The sequence below is a fragment of the Delphinus delphis genome, chromosome X, assembly GCF_949987515.2.
Source record: "Delphinus delphis chromosome X, mDelDel1.2, whole genome shotgun sequence".
NCBI lineage: Eukaryota > Metazoa > Chordata > Mammalia > Artiodactyla > Delphinidae > Delphinus > Delphinus delphis.
The window spans coordinates 115275730-115299522 of NC_082704.1; the positions used below are offsets into that span (position 1 = coordinate 115275730).

Genomic DNA, 23793 nt, shown 5'->3' on the forward strand with positions numbered 1-23793 from the left:
CAGCATTATAATTCAACATCTGTATACACTGCAGAGTGATCACCACCACAAATCTAGTTATGGTCCATTGCCAGACAGTTGACCCCCTTCACCCATTTCACCCAACCCCCAACCCCCTTCCTCTCTGGTAACTACTAATCTGTTCTCTGTGTCTATGAGTTGTTTTCTGTTTTTTTTAGATTCCACATGTGAGTGAAATCATATGGTATTTGTCTTTCTCTGCCTGACTTACCTCATTTACCCTAATGCCCTCAAGGTCCATCCATGTTGTTGCAAGTGGCAAGATTTCGTTCGTTCTTATGGCTGCATAGTATTCCATTTTGTGTGTGTGTGTGTGTGTATGTATGTATGTATATACACATAAGATATATATTATCTTTAAAAAATTTTTTATTGTAGTTGATTTACAATGCTGTATAAGCGAAGTGATTCAGTTATACATGTATTCATTCTTTTTCAGATTCTTTTCCCATATAGGTCATTACAGAATATTGAGTAGAGTTCCCTGTACTATACAGTAGGTCCTTATTAGTTATCTATTTTATTTTATTTTATTTATTTATTTTTGGCTGCATTGGGTCTTTGTTGCTGCGCGCAGGCTTTCTCTAGTTGGGGCGAGCGGGGGCTACTCTTTGTTGCGGTGCGCGGGCTTCTCATTGCGGTGTCTTCTCTTGTTGCGGAGCATGGGCTCTAGGCACGCAGGCTTCAGTAGTTGTGGCACACGGACTCAGTAGTTGTGGCTCACGGGCTCTAGAGCAGAGGCTCAGTAGTTGTGGCGCATGGGCTTAGTTGCTCGGCCGCATGTGGGATTGTCCCGTACCAGGGCTCGAGCCCATGTCCCCTGCATTGGCAGGTGGATTCTTAACCACTGTGTTGCCAGGGAAGCCCTAGTTATCTATTTTATATATAGTAGTGTGTATATGTTAATCCTGAGCTCCTACTTATCCCTCCCCTCCACGTTTCCCCTTTGGTAACCATAATTTTGGTTTTGAAATCTGTGAGTCTGTTTCTGTTTTGTAAATAAGCTCATTTGTATCATTTTTTAAGATTCTACATAGAAGTGATGTCATATGATATTTGTCTTTCTCTGTCTGACTTATTTTACTTGGTATGATCATCTCTAGATCAGTCCATGTTGCTGCAAGTGGCATTATTTCATTCTTTTTTTTGCGGCTGAGTAATATTCCATTGTATGTATGTACCACACCTTCTTTTTGTATTTGTCTGTTGATGGACATTTCGGTGGCTTCCATGTCTTGGGTGACGTAAATAGTGCTTCAGTGAACGTTGGGGTGCGTGTATATTTTCAAATTACAGTTTTCTCCAGATATATGCCTAGGAGTGGGATTGCTGCATCATATGGTAGTTCTTGTATCATCTTTATCCATTCATCCATCAGTGGGCACGTAGGTTGTTTCCATGTCTTGGCTATTACAAGTAATGCTGCAGTGAACACAGAGGTGCATATATCTTTTCAAATTGGTGTGGAGATTCTTGAAAAAATTAAGAGTAGAATTACCAGTATGACCAAAGCTATTTTACTCCTGGGTGTTTATACGGAGAACATGAAAACTGTTTTCCATAGTGGCTGCACCAGTTTACATTCCCACCAACGGTACACAAGGGTTCCCTTTTCTCCACATCTTTAATGCCAACACTTGTTATTTGTTGTCTTTTGGATAATAGCCATTCTGGCAGGTGCAAGGTGATATCTCATTGTGGCTTTGATTTACATCTCCCTGATGATTAGTGATGTTGAGCATCTTTTCATATGCCTGTTGGCTGTGTGTCTGTCTTCTTCCCAAGTATTTTAAAAAATACTTTATTTATTTGTTTTATTTGGTTGCACCGGCTCTTAGTTGTGGCAGGCGGGCTCCTTAGTTATGACATGCAAACTCTTAGTTGTGGCATGCAGGTGGGATCTAGTTCCTTGATCAGGGATCGAACCTCAGCCCCCTGCATTGGGAGCTCGGAGTCTTAACCACTGCACCACCCGGGACTTCCCAAGTCTTAGTAACTACAGCTTGTTAGTCGTTCTTTAAAGAAGAAATGGCGGTCCACCGAAAAACAAGGTGCTAGTTCAGCTCGTAACTCAGTCGCACGTGAACTTTTTCATTGTGCTCTGGTATGCAGCAGTCCTGTATGTGTCCTTCTCTTCTCATTGCACAGAACCTTCAAAACGGGGGTTTAGATTTATTAAAGTTGATGATTTTTTACTGCATCAAGGACATTTCTAAGTGAAACTGTTCCTTTTGGTTTTTTTCCTATGAGTGTGTGGTGGTGAGCAATGCACTGCTGATTAATACTTTGGTGCCACTGCCTGATTCGCGCTAAGCCATCCGCAGTTTTACTGTGCAAACGTCAACACAGTGAAAAAAGTCAATATCTTCTAGTGCAATTATAAAGACAGTTTTGGCCTCCCACACCTCCTGAATGAGTCTCAGGGTCTCCCAGGGCTGCACAGACCCCTCTTGGAGGGCCCCTCTTTTCTGCCCTTGTGCTTCAGCGACCAGCCGATGGACCTCCAGAATAGGGTCCCCTGGGAGCAGGTGAGAAATGCAGAGGCACAGTCTTCTGTATTTTAACGGGATCCCCAGGGAATTTATATGCACATGAAAGTTGGAGAACGAGTGCTCTTGAAGGGGGAGCTGCAGACTTTTCCTGTAAAAGGCCAAATGGTAAATATCTGGCAACTACTCAGCTGTGCCTTTGCAGGTTGAAAATAGCCACACACGGTACATAAAGGAATGAGTTCGGCTGTGTTCCAGTAAAACTTTATTTATGGACACAGAAATTTGAATTCCATATACTTGTGTCACGAAGTAGTATTATTCTTTGAGTTTTGGTTTTTTAAAAAATCATTTCGAAATATAAAAAAGCGCTCTGTGTTCGCAGGCCATATGGAGAGCTGAGTCTGGCCCATGGGCCACAGTTGGCTGACGCCTGCAGTAGAACACTTGTTCTCCAGCTTGAAATCACCTGGGGAGCTTTTTTTTTTTTTTTTTTTTTTTTTTTTTTTTAAGGAAAACCACTAGTTCTTGAGCCCTGCCCCGAGAAATTCTGACTCATTAGTCTGGAGTGAAGTGCGGACGTCAGGGCTTTCCAGTGCACTCCAGATAATGCTGTTGGGCAGCAAAAGTTTGAGAACTTCTGCTCTGTAATATTTTGTAAGCAAAGTAAGGTTTATTTTAAGCTCTTTTATTTTTTTTTAATTGTAGAATTTGGCAGTCACACTGGTGTCTCAGACCGAAATTATACATGATAGCCTGAGAGCGAGGTTTCTCATCGTTCTTTGTTGTTTGTTGTGTTCGGGGCGGGGACCGTCCTGTACACTGCGGGATGTTTAGCAGCATCCCTGGCTTCTACCCACTACCTGCCAGTAGCGTCCGCCCCGTTGCGATGACTTGAAATGTCTCCACACGTCCCCTGGAGGGCAAAATCGTCCCCACTTGGAAACCAGTGATGTGAACATTGCAGAGCATGTGTGTTTGTGCTGTCTCAAGAATCCTCTGCCTCCGTGCTGTTGACATTGGGGTTGTATAGCTGTTGAGGGGCTGTCCTGTGCCCTGTAGGATGCTGAGCGGCACCCCTGGACTCCACCCACTAGAGCCGGTAGCGCCCCCTCCGCCAGTCGTGACGACCCAAAATATCTCCAGACGTTGCTCGATGTCCCCTGGGGGGGCACCGTCGCCCCCTATTGAGAACCGCTGCTTGAGCCAACTCTGAGTCAGGGGGGTCTGGGTCCCCTGACATCCGCTTTTATGTCTCTTAAGTAAGGATTCTCTCTGCCTCCGTTTTCCTGCTGGTTGTTTGAAAGTTGCAAACCTTGGTTACTTCTCCTTTTCTTTTTGAATTTGGTGGACCGTTAGGAATCAGTAAAGCAGCAAGGAAGGCCACGTGTAGAGGTCTGTGTGTGTTGTGTGTGTGTGTGTGTGTGTGTGTGTGTGTGTGTGTGTGAGTGAGTGAGTGAGAGAGAGAGAGAGAGAGAGAGAGAGAGAGATTCATTCCCTGGGTAAGAATCTGAGCCCTTGTTGCTGCCGGTCTTCCTCCTGAGCCAGCATTAAAGCTGCAGCCAGGATCACAGACAACTTGGGGCAAATCACTGGGCCGTTATGAACTCACAGCCATGGCAACAGCCATCCGCAAGCCCGAGGACAAAACATGTTTTATTCTGTTGTTCTGCACAGAAGGTTCTAGTGATGCCAGAGACAAAATGGCCATTGAGAGGAAGAGGCATTGAGGCCTATTTTTTCTCCCTACTGTGTGGTTTATATTTAAACTATCTTAGGCTAACGCACACTGGAGTTTTAGTGCAAATCAAAACGGAAAATTCTCTTTAGCCTCAGAGACCGGCCAAATGAAGGCCGAAGACTTTATTAACCTAACAGAGTTGCTGGGGGGTGGGGGGCGGGGCGGGAGGCGGTGTTGGTGAGAGGTACTGAGAATATTAGTAAATACTATGTGCTAGAAGGCCTAGCAGTGTTTTTTTCCCCCCCCACAAGTAGTTCACACTCATCCAAAAAATGCTTTCCTTGCCTTTTCTGGTTTATGTTCACCAACGTTGTCATTGCTGGTTTGAAGCTCGGGAAAGCTCAGCCTGTGGATTTATAGGAATATCCAAGAAAAGCATCGATCTTCCGTAGCTGGCATCAACATTTCACAGCGTGGCGCTCTGCTGATACTCGGCACCATACCAGTCACCCTGGCCTGTGACTTCTCATGCTGGGGACAGCCCGAAGCAGAGATCCAGGACCTTTGTCTGCATGGGGGTGGGGTGTGATAGGTCTGTGTTCTCAGACCTTCTGCGGTAAGGCACTAAAGCATCTTTGATGTGAAAAATCGGAGGTTAACCGTGCCTGCTTGGCTCAGAAAAAACACTGTAGTTGCACTCTTTTCAAGATGGCTGAACAGCTTGTAACATTGTGTTTTTCTTCATTGCGGTCCCTGGAACTTGCCATTTGATTTGCAAGTGTCTGGAGTTACGGCCAAGCCCAGCAGGCCACCTCTTCGGGAGAAAACACCAAACACAGTTGACACAAAAGCAGGCACTTCAAAGGGACTCAGGATGCTGCACCTGGGACTGGTGGCTGGCCTGGGCTTCTCAAACTTTCAGGCACACAACTGAGGGCTTGTTCAGATGCACATTCTGATTTGGTTGGTCTGGGGTGGGGTCCAAGATTCCGCATTTCCCCCAAGCTCCCTGCTGAACCTCACGCAGCTCGTCCAAGGACCACACTTGGCAAAGCAAAGGCTTTCAAGTACTTTCAGCTGCTAAATGGTCCCCTCATGTCTTTCCTTGACCTCTGAAAGCGTTCACTGCGGTCCAGAAGCTGACAGCATCCTGCGTCAGCTCTTCTGAGCTACAGACCCACATATCCGATCGCCTACCAGAAGCGCCCCCCTTAAGATGGCATCCGGTCACCTCAAACTCAGCATGTCTAAAACTGAACTCAACATCTTTGTCCTCAAAGCCTAGCCGTCCTGGGTCAAGCCCAGCTCAGGGAACAGCACAACATCCATCGGGTTCCACGTGCAGAAATGGAGGAGTGATCCTTGGTTCTCACCAGCCATCCCCAACCCCTTTGAGTCCACACCAAGTTGTGCCCACTTGACATCTCAAACCTCTCTCAGACCCATCCCTTTCTTCCACTTCCGCTGCTTTTGCCCTGGTCCAAGCGCCTGCCCTCTTTTGCCTGAAGCATTGCAGCAAGCTCCTCCCCTTATCCACGGCTGCTTTGTTCCTGTCACATCCGCCAGGAGGATCTTCTACAACCCCGGTCTGTTCCCTGGGGTTAAAAATGTTCAGTGGCTTCCCATGATGCTGCGGATAAAGTCCAGAATCCTTCAGGAGGCCTGGAAAGCCCTCAGTGCTTCTAGCTCCAATAAACCCTCTCCTGCCTTCCTTGCCCCACCCTCACCGTGTACTCTCTGTGTTCTGGCCTCTTTTATGCCCGGGAAAGCGCCCTGCTCTTTTCCACCATAGAGCTTTTGTTCGCACTGTTCCTCTTTCCCAGCACACCCTCCGTAACCCAGCCCTCTCTCCTTTTACCTAATCAGCTCCAATCCATCCTTCAGATCTAAGCTGCGGAGGCTGTTCCTGGTCACTGTCCAGAAGCCTCGGTAAATCCTCATGGTTTCCTCTCCTAGCACTTCTGAGCCCAAAACCATGTGGATAGTGTCTGTTTCCCCCATAGGCTATAAACTCCATTAGCATGTAGACCACGCCTATCGTAGCTCGCCATCGAGTCCCCAGCGTCCAGCCCAGTACCCGGGACCTCAGAGACACCTCGGTGAGCATTGAATGTTCACTAATGGAATGAAATGGAATGAATGGGTGAATGGACAGCTGCTCCCTTCCTCCCAGCACTCTCATCCTCACCCGTATCTGTTACTCTGCTTAACTGACAGCTTCCATTCAAGCGGGCCTTTAAGAGACCCCAGTACCCAAGATAATGATAACAGCAAGATTTTGGGGCAGAGCTTCTCCTGTTCAAATGAGAGCTGGGCTGCACCTTCAGGGGACCCCGTGCCGACTGCTTCTTCGAAGTGCGTTACAGGTGACGTCATGTTGATTCGTCCGTTCTGTTGAGAATTTAATAATTGACTCATTAGCCACGGGTGCTTCTTCACACCCTGATGTCTAATACCTTGAAGACCATTGTTTCATAGGTTTTGTTCAGTTCGGTTGTGGTTTCAGGCAGGAGGATAAATTAGGTCCCTGATACTCCATCTTGGCCAGAAGCCAGGAATCGTTTCATGGCATTAGGTGTTTACTGTCGCACAGTTTGGCTGGTAAAGATATCAGGCGGGGCTGCCACAGTGTAGAGCTGGCATGATTCTTTAGGACAGTGGTTCTCAGATTGGAGCCTACGTGAGAATCACCGAAAGCACAGATGACCGGCTCTACCCCCACCCCCCCACCCCCTGATTTTCTGATTGAGTTGTTCTAGGGTGGGACCCGAGAATCTGCATTTTTACCACGTTCATAGGCGACTCTGATGCTCCTGGTCCTGGGACCACACTCTGAATGTCAGTGCTTCCAGATAGGGGTCTGCAAACTTCTTCTGTAAATAGTAAATGTTTCAGGCTTTGTAAGCCACGTGCCCTCTGTCACAGCTGCCCAACTCTGCCATCGTAGAGGAGAAATAGCCACAGGCGATTTGTAAATGAAGGGGGTGTGAGCTGTGTTCCAATAAAACTTTATTTACAAAAATACAGGCTGTAGTTCGCCGACCCCTGGTTTAGGGGAACTTGGAGTGTTGACTCTGCTATTGGTAGTACAGCAGGTAATTTCTATTCCCTCTCAGAGTAAAGGGGAAATCAGTAATTCTAGCACATGCCAGTCCCTTGATATAGTATGATGGTTGCTGTACTCAGGATGATATGGTAGGCAAGGCAATGTCTGCCCTTCTGGGTTGTATTTCTGTCTAACACTGTGAAATGAAACAATACTACTGTGGCCATATAAAGTAGGAAGAACCCCTCCTGCCTCCTCCCACATAAGTACACCCAGGACTGGCTCCATAGTTCGTAGGCCCAGTGCAAAAATGAAAATGCGGATACCCTTGTTGAGAAATTATTAAGCATGTCCAGACGGCAGTATCTGAGTATTATACTAGGCACAAGGCCCCATGGGCCTGTGCAGGTGGTACTCCTGTGAGGCCAGCCTGAACACACCGTCAGCCTCCACCGCCACCTCTGCCGCACACATACCTGCACGTTTTTCGGGTCAGAAATGCTGTTAATGTGAGGATCCTAACAGTATTGATAGCATATTTTAGAAACATATTTAGGGTTTTCTTGCTAACTTTTTGCAGCACCTTTGGTTCCTCTGGGTTAAGTGTATGGCATACGACCAAATCGCCCAGTGTTCAGTTATGTTACATGCTGTGGGGAGAGATGGCTTCTAGATTGACAGAGAAGGTACAGTGGGGAGTGATCCATTTACAGATGCTTGAATATCCACCACACATGCAATTTTAGCCGTGTGGGTAACTGGTCAACCATGCTAGAATAAGCTCTGCCTCCAGCTGTATTATTTCCTATACATTTTTCCCAGGTTATTTCCTATAAATTTCACCCAGCTTCTGCTCACGGTGGCCAGCAGGGTCTGTAAGAGTTTTATCTGTGCATGTGGAACGACGATGACCAATATGGTGACTTCTGTTCTACAGGAGCCAGAGTTGTATGTTCACAAATAAAATCATCCGCTGAAAACTTAAGAGCATGGGCTTCTGCTAAGAGAGTATGATTCACTGAAGTGGTCCCCCAAATTCTCGAGTCCTCGGTTTCCCCTGCTGTTCTAAAACTAGACCCACAGCATGGGGTATACGGAGTCCACGAGAGAGATACACTGGAGGGAAACTTTAGCCTTGATCTAGTGGTGAATTTGGGACTGAACCGCATCATTCTTCTAACCCCACTTGTCTTTCTGAGCCAGGGAACAGCTGTGATATTTCCTTTGAAAGAAGCAGAATGCTCTAAGCCTTTGGATGAAAGACTGTTTTGAAGTGGCAGCTGGGGATTTGGAAGGATGAGTTCTATTGTTAAAGGGCAAGTGCGTTACGCTGCTGTAACACCTAGCCCTAACTCCAGATGGTGAGACAGGATGTGGGCTTATTAAAATAATATACAACAGAAATCTTCAGATTTCTTCAAATTTTATCAGATTATATACCAATGTCCCCATGTCAGCTGTTTACGTATTCTGCATCCTAGGTTTTTCTGTAGGAAGCCTTTCCGGACCCCTCTCCAATTTGAATTCTATTTACTCCTGTCCTTCCGTCTCTCTCTTTTCACTCCCCGCCCCCCACCATCCACTGGCTCTCCAGCAGCCTCTATCTTGGCGCTCATCACGCTGTGCTATAGAAATTCTGTTACTCGTCTGCCTGCAGCATTAAACTGATCTCCTTGAAGGCAGAGGAGGCGTTTTATGTTATGTTTGTATTCCCAGTGCCAAGCACAGTGCTTAGCACCCTGTGGATCTTCACAAAGTCCTGAGTGAGTGAAATCCAAAGTAAAACTCAGAACCTAGCTCATGTCACAGAAAAGTGAATTTGTGGCAAGTCAAAATTGATCTTCCACAGCTGTGTTCTGTAGTGATGGAATGTCCTGTATCTGTTCGGTCCAACATGGTCGCCACCAGACCAGGTGGCTGCTGAGCATGTGAAACATGGCTTATGCAATGGAGGAACTGAAGTTTTGATTTTATTTTGAATAATTTAAATAGCCACATGTGCCTAGTGGCCACCATATTGGACAGCACACTCTCAAGGCCATACTTCTCTATCCAATAAGGACCAGATATAACTTTTTTTTTTTTTTGCGGTACGCAGGCCTCTCACTATTGTGGCCTCTCCCGTTGCAGAGCACAGGCTCCAGACACACAGGCTCAGCGGCCACGGCTCATGGGCCCAGCCGCTCCGTGGCATGTGGGATCTTCCCGGACCGGGGCACGAACCCGTGTCCCCTGCACCGGCAGGCGGACTCTCAACCACTGCGCCACCAGGGAAGCCCCCCAGATATAACTTTGTTAGCTAGGGAAGCAGGCGTTCATCTTGTTCCTAACTTCATCGTGGAGGCTGAGAATGGGGGAGGTGGGGAATGATACAATACAAGAGAAAAGAGGTCTGTTTTCCCTCTTATATAATGGAATACATCGAGGCCAGCGATTTTAGTTCCTCTCGATTTGGGAGCCTGGAGAGCATTTGGACTTTTAGTTGCATTCCTCTCGCTTCACCTCAGCCCCTAGAAGGTCACAGGACAAAATAAGATTGACCTCCGTCATCCTCGTTCGCAAATCTCAAGTGTCCAAAGCTCTTTAAGGTACTGACTTGCTAGTGAACTTGAACTGTATTGTGTGCTGGGTCCCATCTTAGGCAGTTTCATCTGTCCATTTCAGGGAGGTTGGTCTTCATGAAAACAGCTGGTCATCTTTTGAAATGAAAGGCAGCACACTTTCTTATGAGGGCCCGACCTTTTTATTTTCCAATGAACTGAAGAGAGATTGGGTAGTGAGTGTATAGTCACCGCTTGGGGTGGGTTTAAGCAAATGCTAGTTTTAGAATGGGATGCTCATCAAAATGGAAAAGCTTAGCTCCCGTGTTTCTCGCTGTGGTAGTCATTCCCTGTGTACTGTAAAGGCCGTTGGGGTGAAAGAAATTTAGCCGCCTTAATGTGCTTGCCCTGAAGTCATGAACTGCTCTTGATTACTGTTTAACATCGTAATGCGTTCAGAGTTCCATTTCCCCAACAAGCCATTTACTTAAGGGTCTGGATAATGTAAACAGGGATGGGAGGTCACGAGAGGTACCGACATTATCCCGAGGCCAGCGCTGCTCTACTGAAACGTAACTGTCTCCGAACTGAAAATGTCACCTGACTGCCCCCGGGGAGGTCTTTATGGACATCTCAAGTCAAAGTTGATTTTAAAAATGAATGAAACTCTTATTCCTCTCGAGAATGGAGCGTGAACTGTGGCTCTCTCCTTCATTTCACTTCATGGATGCTCATTTTGTCTCCCCCCCCCCCCCCCCCGCCCCCGTGTTCCTTTTCCCTCTTCAGGTACTTAAATGTCGTCACCCACCAGTTCGCGGTTCTTTCTTACGCTGAACGTTTCTGTTGGAGGGCGGCAGGTGGAAGCCGAGGAGGGGTGGGGGAGGACTGTGATTAAACTGCTTGTGCTGCCTGGCCCGGGGCAACATTTCTATTTAAAAGTTGAGCTAATTTCTGATATTGACATGAAACTTGAGTGGACCCACTTGAGCGGATCTGGGTGACTTGGTGCTTTTAGGGACCAACATGCCCACCACCTTTCCAAAATGATTCCCTTGATATTTTTCTGACCACAGCAATAGTGTCATTACTGTATTTGACTCTTCTGGTTGCCCAGGAGGTCAAAGGCTCGGGGAAAGCCATTGGCTGCTGCAAAAGAGAGAAATAGGTACCCGAAACCCCAGAAGGCTGAGGTTGGGGGCAACTTGACGGTCGCTTTTCTTCATAGAACCGCAGCCTCACTGCAGTTCTTTTGACATTGCGAGTGGGATGACTGCTGCTCCTTGAGCAGGGGGGCCCCTAACCTGACCCCGGGTCAGACAAAAACTTGTAGAATTGTGCCTCACTCCATAACTATTCGTTAGTTGGCTGCTGTGCCACTCACCCCGAGCAAATTAAGCTACACATGTCCTCTTGGAGCCCCCGAGTCCTCACCCACAGAATGTGAGATGTCGGCAGCTCCCCCTCTGGTCCTTGGGACGTTGAGCTGTTGTCCATAAAGCATGCGCGGGAAGATAGATAAGTCGAGCCTTCTCTGTTAATGGGTGGTCTTCACGAAGTCAGGAGTTTTGCCCTTAACAGCGGCATTTTCTCTCCTGTGGGTCCAGGCTGCTTCGAATGCTGCATCAAGTGTCTGGGAGGAGTCCCCTACGCCTCCCTCGTGGCCACCATCCTCTGCTTCTCCGGGGTCGCCTTGTTCTGCGGCTGTGGGCACGTGGCTCTCGCGGGCACCGTGGCGATCCTTGAGCAACACTTCTCCACCAACACCAGTGACCATGCCCTGCTGAGCGAGGTGTAAGTACCTGCTTCCTTTGAAGACGTATTTAAAGTGCCACCACCCCAGGAGGGTTTCAGGAAGACTGCAGTGTGCTCACCTGGGAGAAAACGGATGCTTTTCATTCACGCTCCCTGGAGGCAGATGGGAAAAGGTCCGGGAGAGAAGGAAAAAGAAAGGGCCAAGAGTGCAGTGGGTGTTCGGGACCTGGGGTGGGATCTCACCAGGGTGCACACATAGGACACTCTGCACACAGTGGCCGAGGGCGACGATGGCAATGGTGCCAATCCTCCCACCAAGAGAGTTACCGTGGTTCCCAAGTAACAGTCGCCCTCCAGTGTTGTCACAGAAAACGGCCAGCCCTGGAATGACGGGAACCCTGGGGAGGACTTAGCCCAACTCTAAGTCTACAGGAACAGGACTTGGACATTCATTCAAGCAGAAGAAAACTCCCCGGGTATCCTCCAGTTCAGAAGAGGGGGCGTTGTTTGTAGGGGTTCAGCCTCAGCCTTCCCTTTCTGGACTCATTCTCAGTGGAGTCACAACAACTCCCATGCATGGATTCTCTAACCGTGCATGCGTGACAGCAATGAATTTTTTCCTTCGTATATTTTCCCCTTGCCCTTCGGTGTTTTCTTTTTCCTTCCTTGACTACCAGGGTTTGACAGTCTTTAGATATCTTGTGACTGGAAGAAACTTTTCTACCAGACTTTTGAAAAAGGCACGAGTGAATTTTTATGGAACAATAACGGGATCCTCTGGGAAGAGTCCTTAGGGAACTTTATTCTTTTATCTGTTCAGGAAATGATTCCAAAGAAATGAGCAGCAGTGGGGGAGGCTATAAGGAGGATTGAGCAGGACAGTGGACTCGCTGAGTGCCAAATGTGTACAAAAAAGACCAAGAGATATTCACCGTGACTGAGCCTGGGAAAGGTGTGTTAGTTTAATTAGCTGGTGATCTCAATGAGTGGCTCTCAAACTTCCAGCAATCTTTAAAAAAAATCCCCATGTCCATGTTTCACCCCAGACTAATTAAGTCATGATCTCTGGGGAGAGGACGCAGGTACCTGTTGTCTCTAAAGCTCACCAGGTAGTTCCAGTGGGCAGCCAAAGGTTGTCAGCTGCATCGCTGTTGGCTTTCATAGGACAAAATTAGATGTGAATTAACTTTTTGTATCTACTTGATATAGTATCACTTATGACATGAGAATGTCTGTGCAGAAAGCGTTTGCCCACGTTACTCCTTAAAGCAGCCCTCAGTGCTTACTTAGGGGGTTTATCAGAATAACGTTAAGCACTAGGCCTGGTTGGGAGGCATTTTGATATGGTGGAAGGAACACGTCGTCCACTGAACCAGCGTTGAAATCCTGGCTGTGTGTGTTTCCTTGGATGAGTGACTTTAACTCGTCAACGTCTGCATTTATAAGTAATCTCATAAGTATTGAAAGATTCCAACTGGGCCCCTGTGCAAAGGAAACTTCTCCCTTGCCTGGGAAGGTTGCTCACCTTGGAAGAAAGGCTCAGGTTGCGGTGGGCTGGGCAGGGATGCCCACCTGCAACGCCCCATGAGCCCACCGAAGCCATCAGCGGGGCAAGTGATGTCACCCTCATGGCCCCCCTCCAGAGGCCAAAAACGTCTGTTAACCACTTGGACCTTCTTCTTTTCCTAGAATACAACTGATGCAGTATGTCATCTATGGAATTGCATCCTTTTTCTTCTTGTACGGGATCATTCTGTTGGCAGAAGGCTTCTACACCACGAGCGCAGTGAAAGAGCTGCACGGGGAGTTTAAAACAACCGCCTGTGGCCGGTGCATCAGTGGGATGGTGAGTACGAATCTCTGATGACTGATACCCAGCCAGAGCCACACCTCCACGTGTTTCTTTGTATTTGGTAAAAGCTAACAGAGTACGTGCAGAGTCCATGACAGGAGGAGTGTCCGTTCCAACTTAGAGTGAGGAATATGAAAAAACCCTCAACATATTATTGAGGAGAAATTAAAATCTATGGCTGGTAGGATGAAATCAAGCATTTCTCTTATCAACGTCCAGATAACAAGGGTATTGAAGATTTTTCAAAGATAAAGTCCCCACTATGAAAGGAGATAGTTTTCCTATCGTCTCACTGCTCGCCTTCATTTATCTTCGAATATGGATTGTGGCCACGAAGACTCACCCATACTATGATGAATGGTCCCAGTCCCTCTGGCAGTGCTGACCAAGCATGCTTCCTACTAAGCACCTCGCTGGGGACTGTCCTCCAGAAGTTTAGAGCCTAAAGAGGGGGGTTAAGCCGGCTCCAGAGCCGGTCCGCCACCTGTTTTTATCCACCTATGAGCTGGGGAAAAAAACGAAGGAATAGTATCTTAGGACACACGAAATTCTATGCCATTCTAGGTTTGATGTCCATAATAGACTTTTTGGCACCCCGCCACACCCCTTCGTTGACACGGCGTCTGCGGCCGCAGTCATGCTGTAACGGCAGCGCTGAGGAGTGTCTGTGACCGCACGTGGCCTGCGGAGCCTGACCCGTCCCCTCTCGGGCCTTTTGCAGGCACTGTTTGTTTGCTGACCTCTGGTCTAGAGGAGGACAGAGCCTAAAAGGGGCTCGTTAAGAGGCAGGATTAGAAAGTGCCGTTTCACAGAAGGAAAGTCCGGGGTGGAGGGAGAGGTGGGAAAGGGGCATTCGTGGAGTTTGATTTGGGGCGCGTTGAAGTGCAGCTCGTAATAGCCTGGGCCGAGCAGCTGGCTGGCATTTGAGCAAGTGGTCGGATGTGACGAAAACACTTGGGGAGTTGAGAGAGACGTGCTCCCACAGAGGCAGAACGCCCAGGCTGGCTAAGGAAGGCAGGAAGGAAGGAAGGTACGCACCCTCGCTGCGGGGCCGCGGCTCCCAGGGGGCACCGACTGAGCTCTCTGCTGTCACGAGGTAAGGACGCAGAGCCTGTCTTAAAAGACACGGAGTGCCCAGTGTTCCTAAAAATCCTCCTTAAGGGAGGCACAGAGAGTGTAGGTACTTCTTTGGGCCCAGACGGGAGCCCAGGTAGGAAGGGGCTGGGAGAGTGTGCGCTCGTTCCCGCGAGCAGCAGTAGAGCTGTGGGCCCAGGGCCGGGGGGTGGCCAGGGAGGGCGGCAGCGGCACCCGGCGTGGAGGGGGAGGACCCAGCCTGAGCAGAGCAGCCCGGAGCAGAGGCGCTGCGGCCTGGCTGGCAGGGGAGGCTGGAGCCCAGAGGAGGGAAGGGATGCTGCTGCGGAGAGCAGACCGCGGCCAGATCAGGAAAGGCGTGGGCTGCCGGGCTGGGAATGACATCGAAAGACAGGTAGGCTGTGACGGGACCATGCACAGAGGCAGCAACTGGAGGAAGGTGAGCAAGAGGGCATCGATCGTGAGACTCCGGGCTCGTGGGGAGTGAGAGCACAGAAGGGGGCACAGAGGCGAAGCGGGCTCTGGGTCTGCTGTACGGGAGTTGAGCGCGCGAGGAGGGGGCGAGCTGAGGACGCTGCCCGGCGTTGGGGTGCCCGGGTGGGTGCGCGTTCTGAAAATATCAGACGCACAGCGTTTTTGAAACAGCCTTTTCAAAGCTCTCTGAAAAGCAGTAGTCCAAGCAGGTCAGGAAGAAAGGAAAGCCGTACGATCCTGTGCCTGGTGCAATCGCCCGTGGCAGCATGTGGGCCAGCACGATGAAGCCTCTTCCCGCGGCCATCGCTGCTGTGGATCCTAAAGCTGAAAAACACAACAGAACAAAACTAGAGGGAAATGAGCATTTTATTAGGTCCACTGTGCACGAAGCTTGTGATCACGGCTATTGTAAACGTAGTGAAGGTGCAAGCATCTAGTGCTTTTTAGTAATTTCACAAGATCATGAAACTAGCCAAGTTCCTTTGGGGAAAGGGCTTCCTGTAGCAATGGCTGTGCTACGGCCCATCCATTATGTAAAAGAAAGGGAATTTAGGAAACTGGTACGGAGTTATAATTCAGTGGCCTGTGAAAGCCTCCAGCCAGTGGTGTTTAGGAGGAGTGCCTGGAGGAGGCCCTGTCACCAACTAGCTCTGTGACCTTGCACAAGGGAGATCCTCTCGTGGCCACTCACGTCCTTGCTAAAAGAGGGACCCGCAAAGTTCCAAGACTTCCCTTGTCACTGCCGTGGTCCAGGCGGTGCTCTGACCGCGTCCTACAGGTTCGGTATCGGCCAGGAAATGCGTCATCACTCCTCCCGGGGGATGTGCTTTGCCCTGGTCGGTGACGATTCTTTCTCCTCCTCCTTTTCGGCCTAGTTCGTCTTCCTCACCTATGTGCTGGGAGTGGCCTGGCTGGGTGTGTTTGGCTTCTCTGCAGTGCCCGTGTTTATGTTCTACAACATATGGTCAACCTGTGAAGTCATCAAGTCCCCCCAGACCAACGGGACAGCCGGGGTGGAGCAGATCTGTGTGGACATCCGGCAATACGGTACTTCCTTTTCGTCTCCTCGATTCGTTGGTATCCTCTTGTGCATGTGTCTGGGCCTTAGTTATTTACATGGGCGTCTAAGCATCCAGATGGGTTTCATCCCTTCTATTGGAAGAGGTTATTATACTCTTTCCCTCAATGTGCTCCACTCTTTCCCTCAATGTGCTCCACTCTTTCCCTCAATGTGCTCCATTTTCTGGATGGAAACATCAGTTAGGCTCTAAAGGGTCATTCAAAATTGTTATATTTGCTAGTTCAGGGTACAGTAAAAGAAACTTTTTATAATGCAGTTCAATCAAAAAAGACGTGTGGATATCCACTCTAAAAAGAGTATATATTTTTCCTTCAACTTCTTTTCGGTTTTGTACCATCCAATTTTCCATCCAGAACATTGCATGCATTGTATAATCCAGTTACTCTGCACCTTCACCTCTTTAAATCAGGTCTTTTTTAAATGACCATATTGCTTTAACATTGAAAAGCAAAACATAAAATCCAGGTGTATTTTGAAGTCATCAGAAGGTACTCTACCAAAGCCAGCTGTTGGAAAAAACCTGTTCACACATATTTTCTAATGAGTGGGATCCTTACCCTCGGCAGCTAAGCAGGCCACAGAAGGGGCCAGGGCGCCTCCTGTCCATCACTGTAGACCCGACTTCCCTGCTGAGGGAGAGAAGGCAGTTTCAGTAGTGCTTCTGGCCAGGATGGTAGGAAATCCTGTTCTTGGCAGAAACAACTAGGAGGAAAAGAAGAGCTTTTCATTAGAACTGAAGAGGAAATCATTGTTCTTTCAGAGCTTTTCTGCTTCTTATTTTTCCTATCTGGCTTCTCCTCAGCATCTTACCTTGAACCATAATACGAAACTCACCTAAAATTGCCCATCGGACTAATCTCTTCTCATAGAGCCAAAGGCTCACCCACACTGTTCTTTAGTCTCTGTTTTCAGTCCATCCTAAAGTTGATTGCTAAAGTATTTGTAAGTGAATATCTAGATGCATATATCATTTCCGTCTTCTTAAATATTCACTACAAATGTTTGGTCATCATTTTTTAAAAATGTTCTAGATTTGAAACCAGTGGTTTCGTTTCCCATTCCTCTGAAGCAGAAAGACTTACTGTTGCTCCATAGCAAAGACGGAAGGAATAAGTAGTGTTTTGTTAAAATCCTCCCTCCTTATTACCGCCTGGGCGAAGGAGAACTTGACCCATGTCATATTTAAGCACACACCTAGGCATTAACGGCAGAAAGGGCAGCAGCAGTCGCCGAGTGGACGAGGTGCCTGCAGAGGTGAGCTGGGTCCAGTGAGAGACACCACGGGCTGCGCTCTCTGTGCGGAAGGACAGTGGTTTTCCGAGTTTCCAATTGGAGCTTCAATCCAGAAGCATTTCCGAGATACTTGTAAAACACAACAAAAATGAATAGAAAAGCAAAGACACACATACAAAATGGAAACCCAAACTCTAGAACATAATTACTCTGTCGAATGGCCGTGAACCTTTCTGAGCACAGCCTCCCAGTTTCAGAACGGATCTTGGGGTGGACCACTGACATCAAGCTTGAGGGGTGAGGCCGCAGACCATGAAATCCAGGGGGAGATGTGTTGGTTTGGCTTCAGGAGGAGGAAATGCCTGTGAGGGGGGTTGTCCTGCGGCTGTTGAACTAGAGTTCAGGACTGTCAGCTCAACTAATCAAAGCAGAATTCGTAGGGAAAAAAATTGTCTGATTCTCCTATGGACTAGTTAGTTGACTTTGCTCTTGCCCTGTTGTCCAAATAGGACTTTTTATTCCCAAAAGCTTGTTCTACAGGGAGCAGGTACATCAGTTGTTGAAGAACTCAGCCGCTCATTGTGTTGTAACTGCCACTGAAAGTGGTGGGGCCCGCTGAGAGCAGGGGCGCTGGACTTTGCACTAATCACTAAGCTTCTCTTGGGATTCGCTTCTCAGGTATCATTCCTTGGAATGCTTTCCCAGGAAGAATATGTGGCTCGGCCCTGGAGAACATCTGCAACACCAATGAGGTAAACCCCGCCCCCTCAGCGGGCTCCTAGGTGACCACTGGGCAAGAGAGGCTGAGCGAAGGGGTTCTCCTAGGGACAAAGAGCGAGAGAGGGCTCTCTGCCTCCCGTTTTGACGTAGAAAATGGCCCTGGTCCATGGCCCAGCCCACTGACGGGGGAGCCTGCGCCATCAGAGAGCTTTCTCTTTTGGCAATAATTCGAGAGTGAGCCCAGTCCTGCAAATCTGAATACAGGTGTAGATTCTCCTCTTTCACCTTCAGATAGTGTTTCAAAGTAGGACTCTTGTCACAGAACCAAGGTAAATTTTCAGAGAAGACTGCCCTGAATTTGTTGTATACAAGCACATTTTTATACATTGGCACTTCGTCTCACGTTTCCAGACGGAGTTGCTCCTGTTTCTTGTTCATCCTTAATTGGCAATAAATCCTGACACACTATGGTTTACAATCTCTCTGCCCTAGAATAGTCTTTAGGCAGTGGTTTGTAACTGTTTATAAAAGCAGATTCTCAAATGCATTCGTGGAAGCTTGCATACTCAAGAGAATCCTGACATGCTTTTGGAAGCCGCGAGCGACTGAGACCGGCAGGGCCCGCCGACCTGGCTGCTCTGCGTGTATGTCCAGGATCAGACTGCAGGCACGCCGGCGCAGTATCATAGCCTGACGCCGGGGCCCAGCCCCCAGCTTCTCCGCTGTAACGGGTCTAGGGTCCAGCCTGGGCCGCAGGAAGTTTGGAAAGCCCCGCAGGTGATTCCAGCATGTGCCCAGCCTTCACAAAACAGCCCTAGAGGAGAAAGAGGGAGCTGCGCCCGGATCGGGGGAGGCCATTTCCTTCCACATAAAATGCTAACGTTGGTGCCCTGTTTTCCTAGTTCTACATGTCCTATCACCTGTTCATCGTGGCCTGTGCGGGAGCTGGCGCCACCGTCATTGCCTTGGTGAGTACTGGCCCCAGGACGGGCCTAGTGCAGTCCCCCGCTTCCCTGCACTCACTCTAATAACAGATTTCCCTTCCAGCCAACAAGCCTGGGACTCGACCTTGGTTCAGTTTCCCCTGTGTAGACTTACCCCATGTCTAGACTGCAGGAAGTACGAGGTGGTGGTCTAGGCATCCATGGTGGGTGATGCAATTTGGATTCTGTGGCAAGAATCAGTTTGCTTCTGTTTAAAGAAAGACATCTTACTGAGTATATATTGCCGACTCCTGAACAGCACTGTAACTCAAACCTGAACGAAGTTTAACACACGTGTTTTCTCCGTAAGGCCCCTCGCCGCCTTCCTGTGCTTAGGGACCCTAGCCAGCCCTGCAGCATGCCGGTGAGGGAATGTGTAAAGAGTGAAATCACAGAAATGCAAACTCCGTGGCACTAAATAGATGATGAAAAGGACGCTGGTTGCTTACAGCCCGAGAGTTGCCACAAGAAGGCAGAGTGGCGCCTTGCTTGCCTCAGCTTTTCCCCCACTCTGCATGTCCGAATGGCCGTGGCAGTGCCCTGAGTCCTGACCTGGGAGTTACAGAGAAATTTTAGCACCAAGGCAAATTCACACATAGGGACGGTGCAACCACACAGGTGTATGTATGTTTGTGTGTGTGTGTGTGTGTGTGTGTATAACATTTGGGAGGGCTGGGTTTGTGGTGTCGAGAAATCTAAGACTCGTAGAGAAGAGGGGAAATCTCATGTGCTCGGAAATGAGTCCTTCCCAGTTTTTCCAACCTTGACGTCATCCCTTCCCCTTCCAGCCAGGGAAAGAACCACCGGCTACATCACTGGGGTGACCTGTTCTCTTCACTGAGCAACAGGCAGGCAGAGGACTAACAGCTGCTGAGTGGGCAGCGTGGGAAAGAACGAGGGCGAACAGGGCTCTTACCCTCATCTTTCTCATGCTGCTCACCCAGCTCTGTTATTTTTAAAATACATCCAGTCTTTTTCATAAACGTACTGACGGGAGAGCAGAGGACTTACTTACACGTGAAATGCCAAATAGGAACGTGTGTGTGTGCCAGCTATGAAAAACCTCCTCTTACGATTATAACTGGGAAAAAAGCAGCACGCCGTAGGCTCTGAGCTGGCACTCATCCCCACCCGAGCTTAGAAGCGTCAGGGCGCCGGCCCTTATTGCCTGTATCTTACTTACTGTCCTGTTCTGTTCTCTTCCACCAGCTGATCTACATGATGGCTACTACATATAACTATGCGGTTTTGAAGTTTAAGAGTCGGGAAGATTGCTGCACTAAGTTCTAAATTGCATAAGGCCAATAAGGAGCTTTAGAGAGCTATACGCAGTAGCATGAAGTATCACTGACCCCCAGACTAAAGCAGAGCCTAGGTTTCTGCAGTTTTGTTCTAGTAATTTGTAAATCGCTTTAGTCAACTCATTGTGCATGGTAGATTAATGAAATGACTTACCGTCCATGAACTACAAAATAATGAGATCTGGCTATTTCCACCTTTTGGAAAGGATTCAGTTATGTACTGACATTGGTGAGCAGCCACTGAAAAACTGAACCGAAACTACTTTGAGCAGTAGTATCTCTAAGTATTAAAACTTTGGAATACCTGCATTTTCCTTTATTTTTGCTTGTCTGATAACCAGTTTCAGTGATGAAAACAAGTGCTGAAGATGCAGTGGAGGAGAACCGTTTTCATGGGGATTTGGTCTTGTCAGACTCTGTCTGGAAAATATTTTACAAACAAACAGTCTAAATTTGATTACAACATTATTCTAAATTTGAGTACAACATTTTCTTTATGATTACAGGGCTCACTACCCAATAAATGCCCCTCAAGTAAGCTGTTTTTCTTCAAGTTTTCGTCGGCTTATTTGTTATCTCTAAAAAGACGATTTATATGTAGTTTTATTTTTACACAACACCATCATTCCTTTCAGAGCCCCCAGAATTGATAACCTCAAAGTGTTGGCTTTGGGTGAGTAGTAACTGATGCCTCATAGCCACTTCTCAAACTGCACGTAAGAGCTTATAATGGGGAGAGTAATTTTGCTTGGATCGGAAAGTCTCAAATATGGCGAGAAGGAACTTGTATATAATATAAGGAACTTGAGATGTAGGTGTTGCAGGAAAGATGAGGAAAATAAGCGGGAAAGAAGTGTTTGCCACATCAACTGTAAAGAATGATAATAAAGATTTTGACGTTTTGTGAAATGAAATCATGGCAGTTATAAAGTGAAAACTGTAGTTGCACTACCAAAAATGTGTTAACACAGAGACTGCATGCCGGGCTTCTAGTTCTTAATTCTGGTATTGACATTCACTTCATTTTTACATGTTAAAGATGTAGTTTTATATTATTTACTCAAAATAAACATTGTTCACACTTTCAGGCCTTTGGGGGAATTATTTCTATCCACGGATAGATAGGAAAGCTAGATCTTTGCACAACACTGATTCTAAATAACCCCACAGCGTGTTTCTGAATTTCTACCTTAAAGTTACCCTCAAAATGGTAAAAAGCGCCCTGTCGTATTTCACTTTTGCCTTTTCTTAACAGTAACTTCTTTGGCCATTTTTTCCAAGTTCATTATGTGTGTGTGTGTACTAACTTTTCCTCAGCCTCTTACTATGAAGCGTCTTAGCAGAGCATGCGCTCAGTCTCCGATGCCTCTGATTGATAGCAGAAGGAGTATTAATACGGAATAACCACCTCTCCCTTTTTCCAGTACAGAGCGTCTAATCTACCTCGCAGCTCGCTTTGCCTTCTCACATGCTCACTAGCCATCATGCTCACCCTTCTTTTCCAGATCCACTTCCTCATGATACTGTCTTCTAACTGGGCTTACTTAAAGGATGCAAGCAAAATGCAGGCTTACCAGGATATCAAAGCAAAGGAAGAACAGGAACTGCAAGATATCCAGTCTCGGTCAAAAGAACAACTCAATTCTTACACATAAATGTTTGCCAGAGGGTCTCAGCCGACGAATTTACAGCTGACAAATCATCAGACAGCTGCTCTGCAGTACAGATGTGTACCCCACCAAACAAACTCACGTAGAAGTCCAAACAAACACTTCACTGTCTGTCTCAAGCTGCTGGGATGTATTTCTAGGAAAACCTTCCAGTAGGTAAATCTTTTTCTTTAGAACAGATATTGGAGGTTTCATGGGAGCCATTTTAAAAGGCAACACTTTGACAAAATGAGCGTTCATCATCCGTTTGAAAATCTGTGGCCTGTTCACGATCCTACCAAGACAGGCTGTGAGAATACATCATACCCCTATCTTGATAGGGACCATGCCATACCAGCGTCAGGGGGTGTGACCATCCGTTCTCAAATAGATAAATGTATCTAAAATAGGAGATAAAGTGGAATTGATGTGAAGTTCCATTTCTGACAGACAGCTGACATTTATGAAGCTGGGGCTCAAAGATAAAGTGATCCTTACAATTGACCTTTTTTAAAAAAAATAGCTGACCTCCGCACCCGCAGGACGTATTAATTTCCTGATCCAATCAGAAATCCTTTTTTCCCCAAGAATGTTAAGATGAGCCCACTATAATAATTCTGCTACACCGAGCGTGGAAGAAGCCGGATTTCAACTGACAAACTTTCCAGAATCAACTTTCCAGAATCAATTTTATAATAGATTTCATTTTAATAAAGTGACCCAGTTGTCATCATTCTTGAGAAATGTCAGCTCTGCCTTAATGAGTATTTGCTTTAAATTTCTAGGAACAACAGGCAACCCCAAATCCTTCATAGAATTTTGTTCCACAAGTGTTTTTCTTCATGGAGAAGTGTTACCTTATTAAAATGACCACCACTCAAAACCGTTTTTACGTGGTCTGAATAGTGAGTTTACAGTTTCATACCAACTATATAGCTAAAACCGAATGACCAACAGACCGCACACCACCTACTTTTATACACTTGAATACTGAAGTAATTTCAATTAGGGTTGGTATTTATTTCACTTTTTCTTATCTAAATCTTAGTTTCCTGGAATAATAAAGTTCAGTGTTCAGCAAAAAAAAACCCCAAAAAACCCCCCACAAAAACAACAAAAAAACCCAACTGCTTGAGTTTTAAGCCATCTTCGAAAGAAACTTGCCTTCTAAATCATTGTGTTTCAGAACATTAAGTGACTATAGGTATCGAGTATTAGTGATGGTAAACTTTGTGTTGTTCTTTAGGAAATGATACATATAACTGTTGGGTGCATTAGTGCTTTTCAAAGGGGGCTGCATAATATAGGGTTAACTTTGTATATTCATGTTAAGAATTAACTTGTGGTTTGGCTGTTTCCTGGATTTTGAAACGTATCCATGTGCAGAAATGTGTTAAAATGAGAGGAAGCATACCTTTATCAGATGCTATTAAAATTGAACATCAAGTATAATAGTTCATTTGGATTCTTTTTGTTGGTGTTGTTAATGCCTAAAAAAATGCCTATTGGGATCTTGACTTTTTTTTTTTTTTTAATTGGGAGACATTCTCTTCTGTGTAGAACAGTTGTTCCAGAATAGCTTGGTGTTTTGTTTTCCTGTTGCATGACAGACTTAAATATTTTTTCCAGCAGTGGAGGTGCTGTCCAGTGTTCTAGAAGAGGCAGTGTCTAAAGCCTAATTTTACTTTTCTAATTCTGGTAGCCATTACCAGGAATTTTTGAAAGTTTTGTTTAAGTAGTCTAATATTTTTTATGTAAAGAGCATTAAATTTTGCTATGTATAAATTTTTGTAACCTAACAGTGAATCAATATTTTCTATCAGTGCCAAGGGCTTCCTGTAGTTCAAGTGTTACAATAAATATTTGTAGATAATAGTCA

General features: G+C 46.9%; 1 protein-coding gene across 5 annotated transcripts in view; it reads left to right on the plus strand.

The window, feature by feature from the left end:
• GPM6B (glycoprotein M6B) overlaps positions 1-23793 on the plus strand; it is a 155354-nt gene extending 131561 nt beyond the window's left edge. For 4 of the 5 annotated variants that reach the window (XM_060003095.1, XM_060003094.1, XM_060003096.1 and 1 more), the window contains 6 exons: positions 11382-11568; positions 13219-13375; positions 15823-15994; positions 17940-18013; positions 18884-18949; positions 21771-23793. In XM_060003095.1, the coding sequence (XP_059859078.1) occupies positions 11382-11568; positions 13219-13375; positions 15823-15994; positions 17940-18013; positions 18884-18949; positions 21771-21920 (806 nt within the window). In that variant the 3' untranslated portion in view covers positions 21921-23793. Of the gene's footprint in view, positions 1-11381; positions 11569-13218; positions 13376-15822; positions 15995-17939; positions 18014-18883; positions 18950-20173; positions 21350-21770 lie in introns of those variants that run through there. The other variant, XM_069540386.1, reaches the window with a different exon arrangement.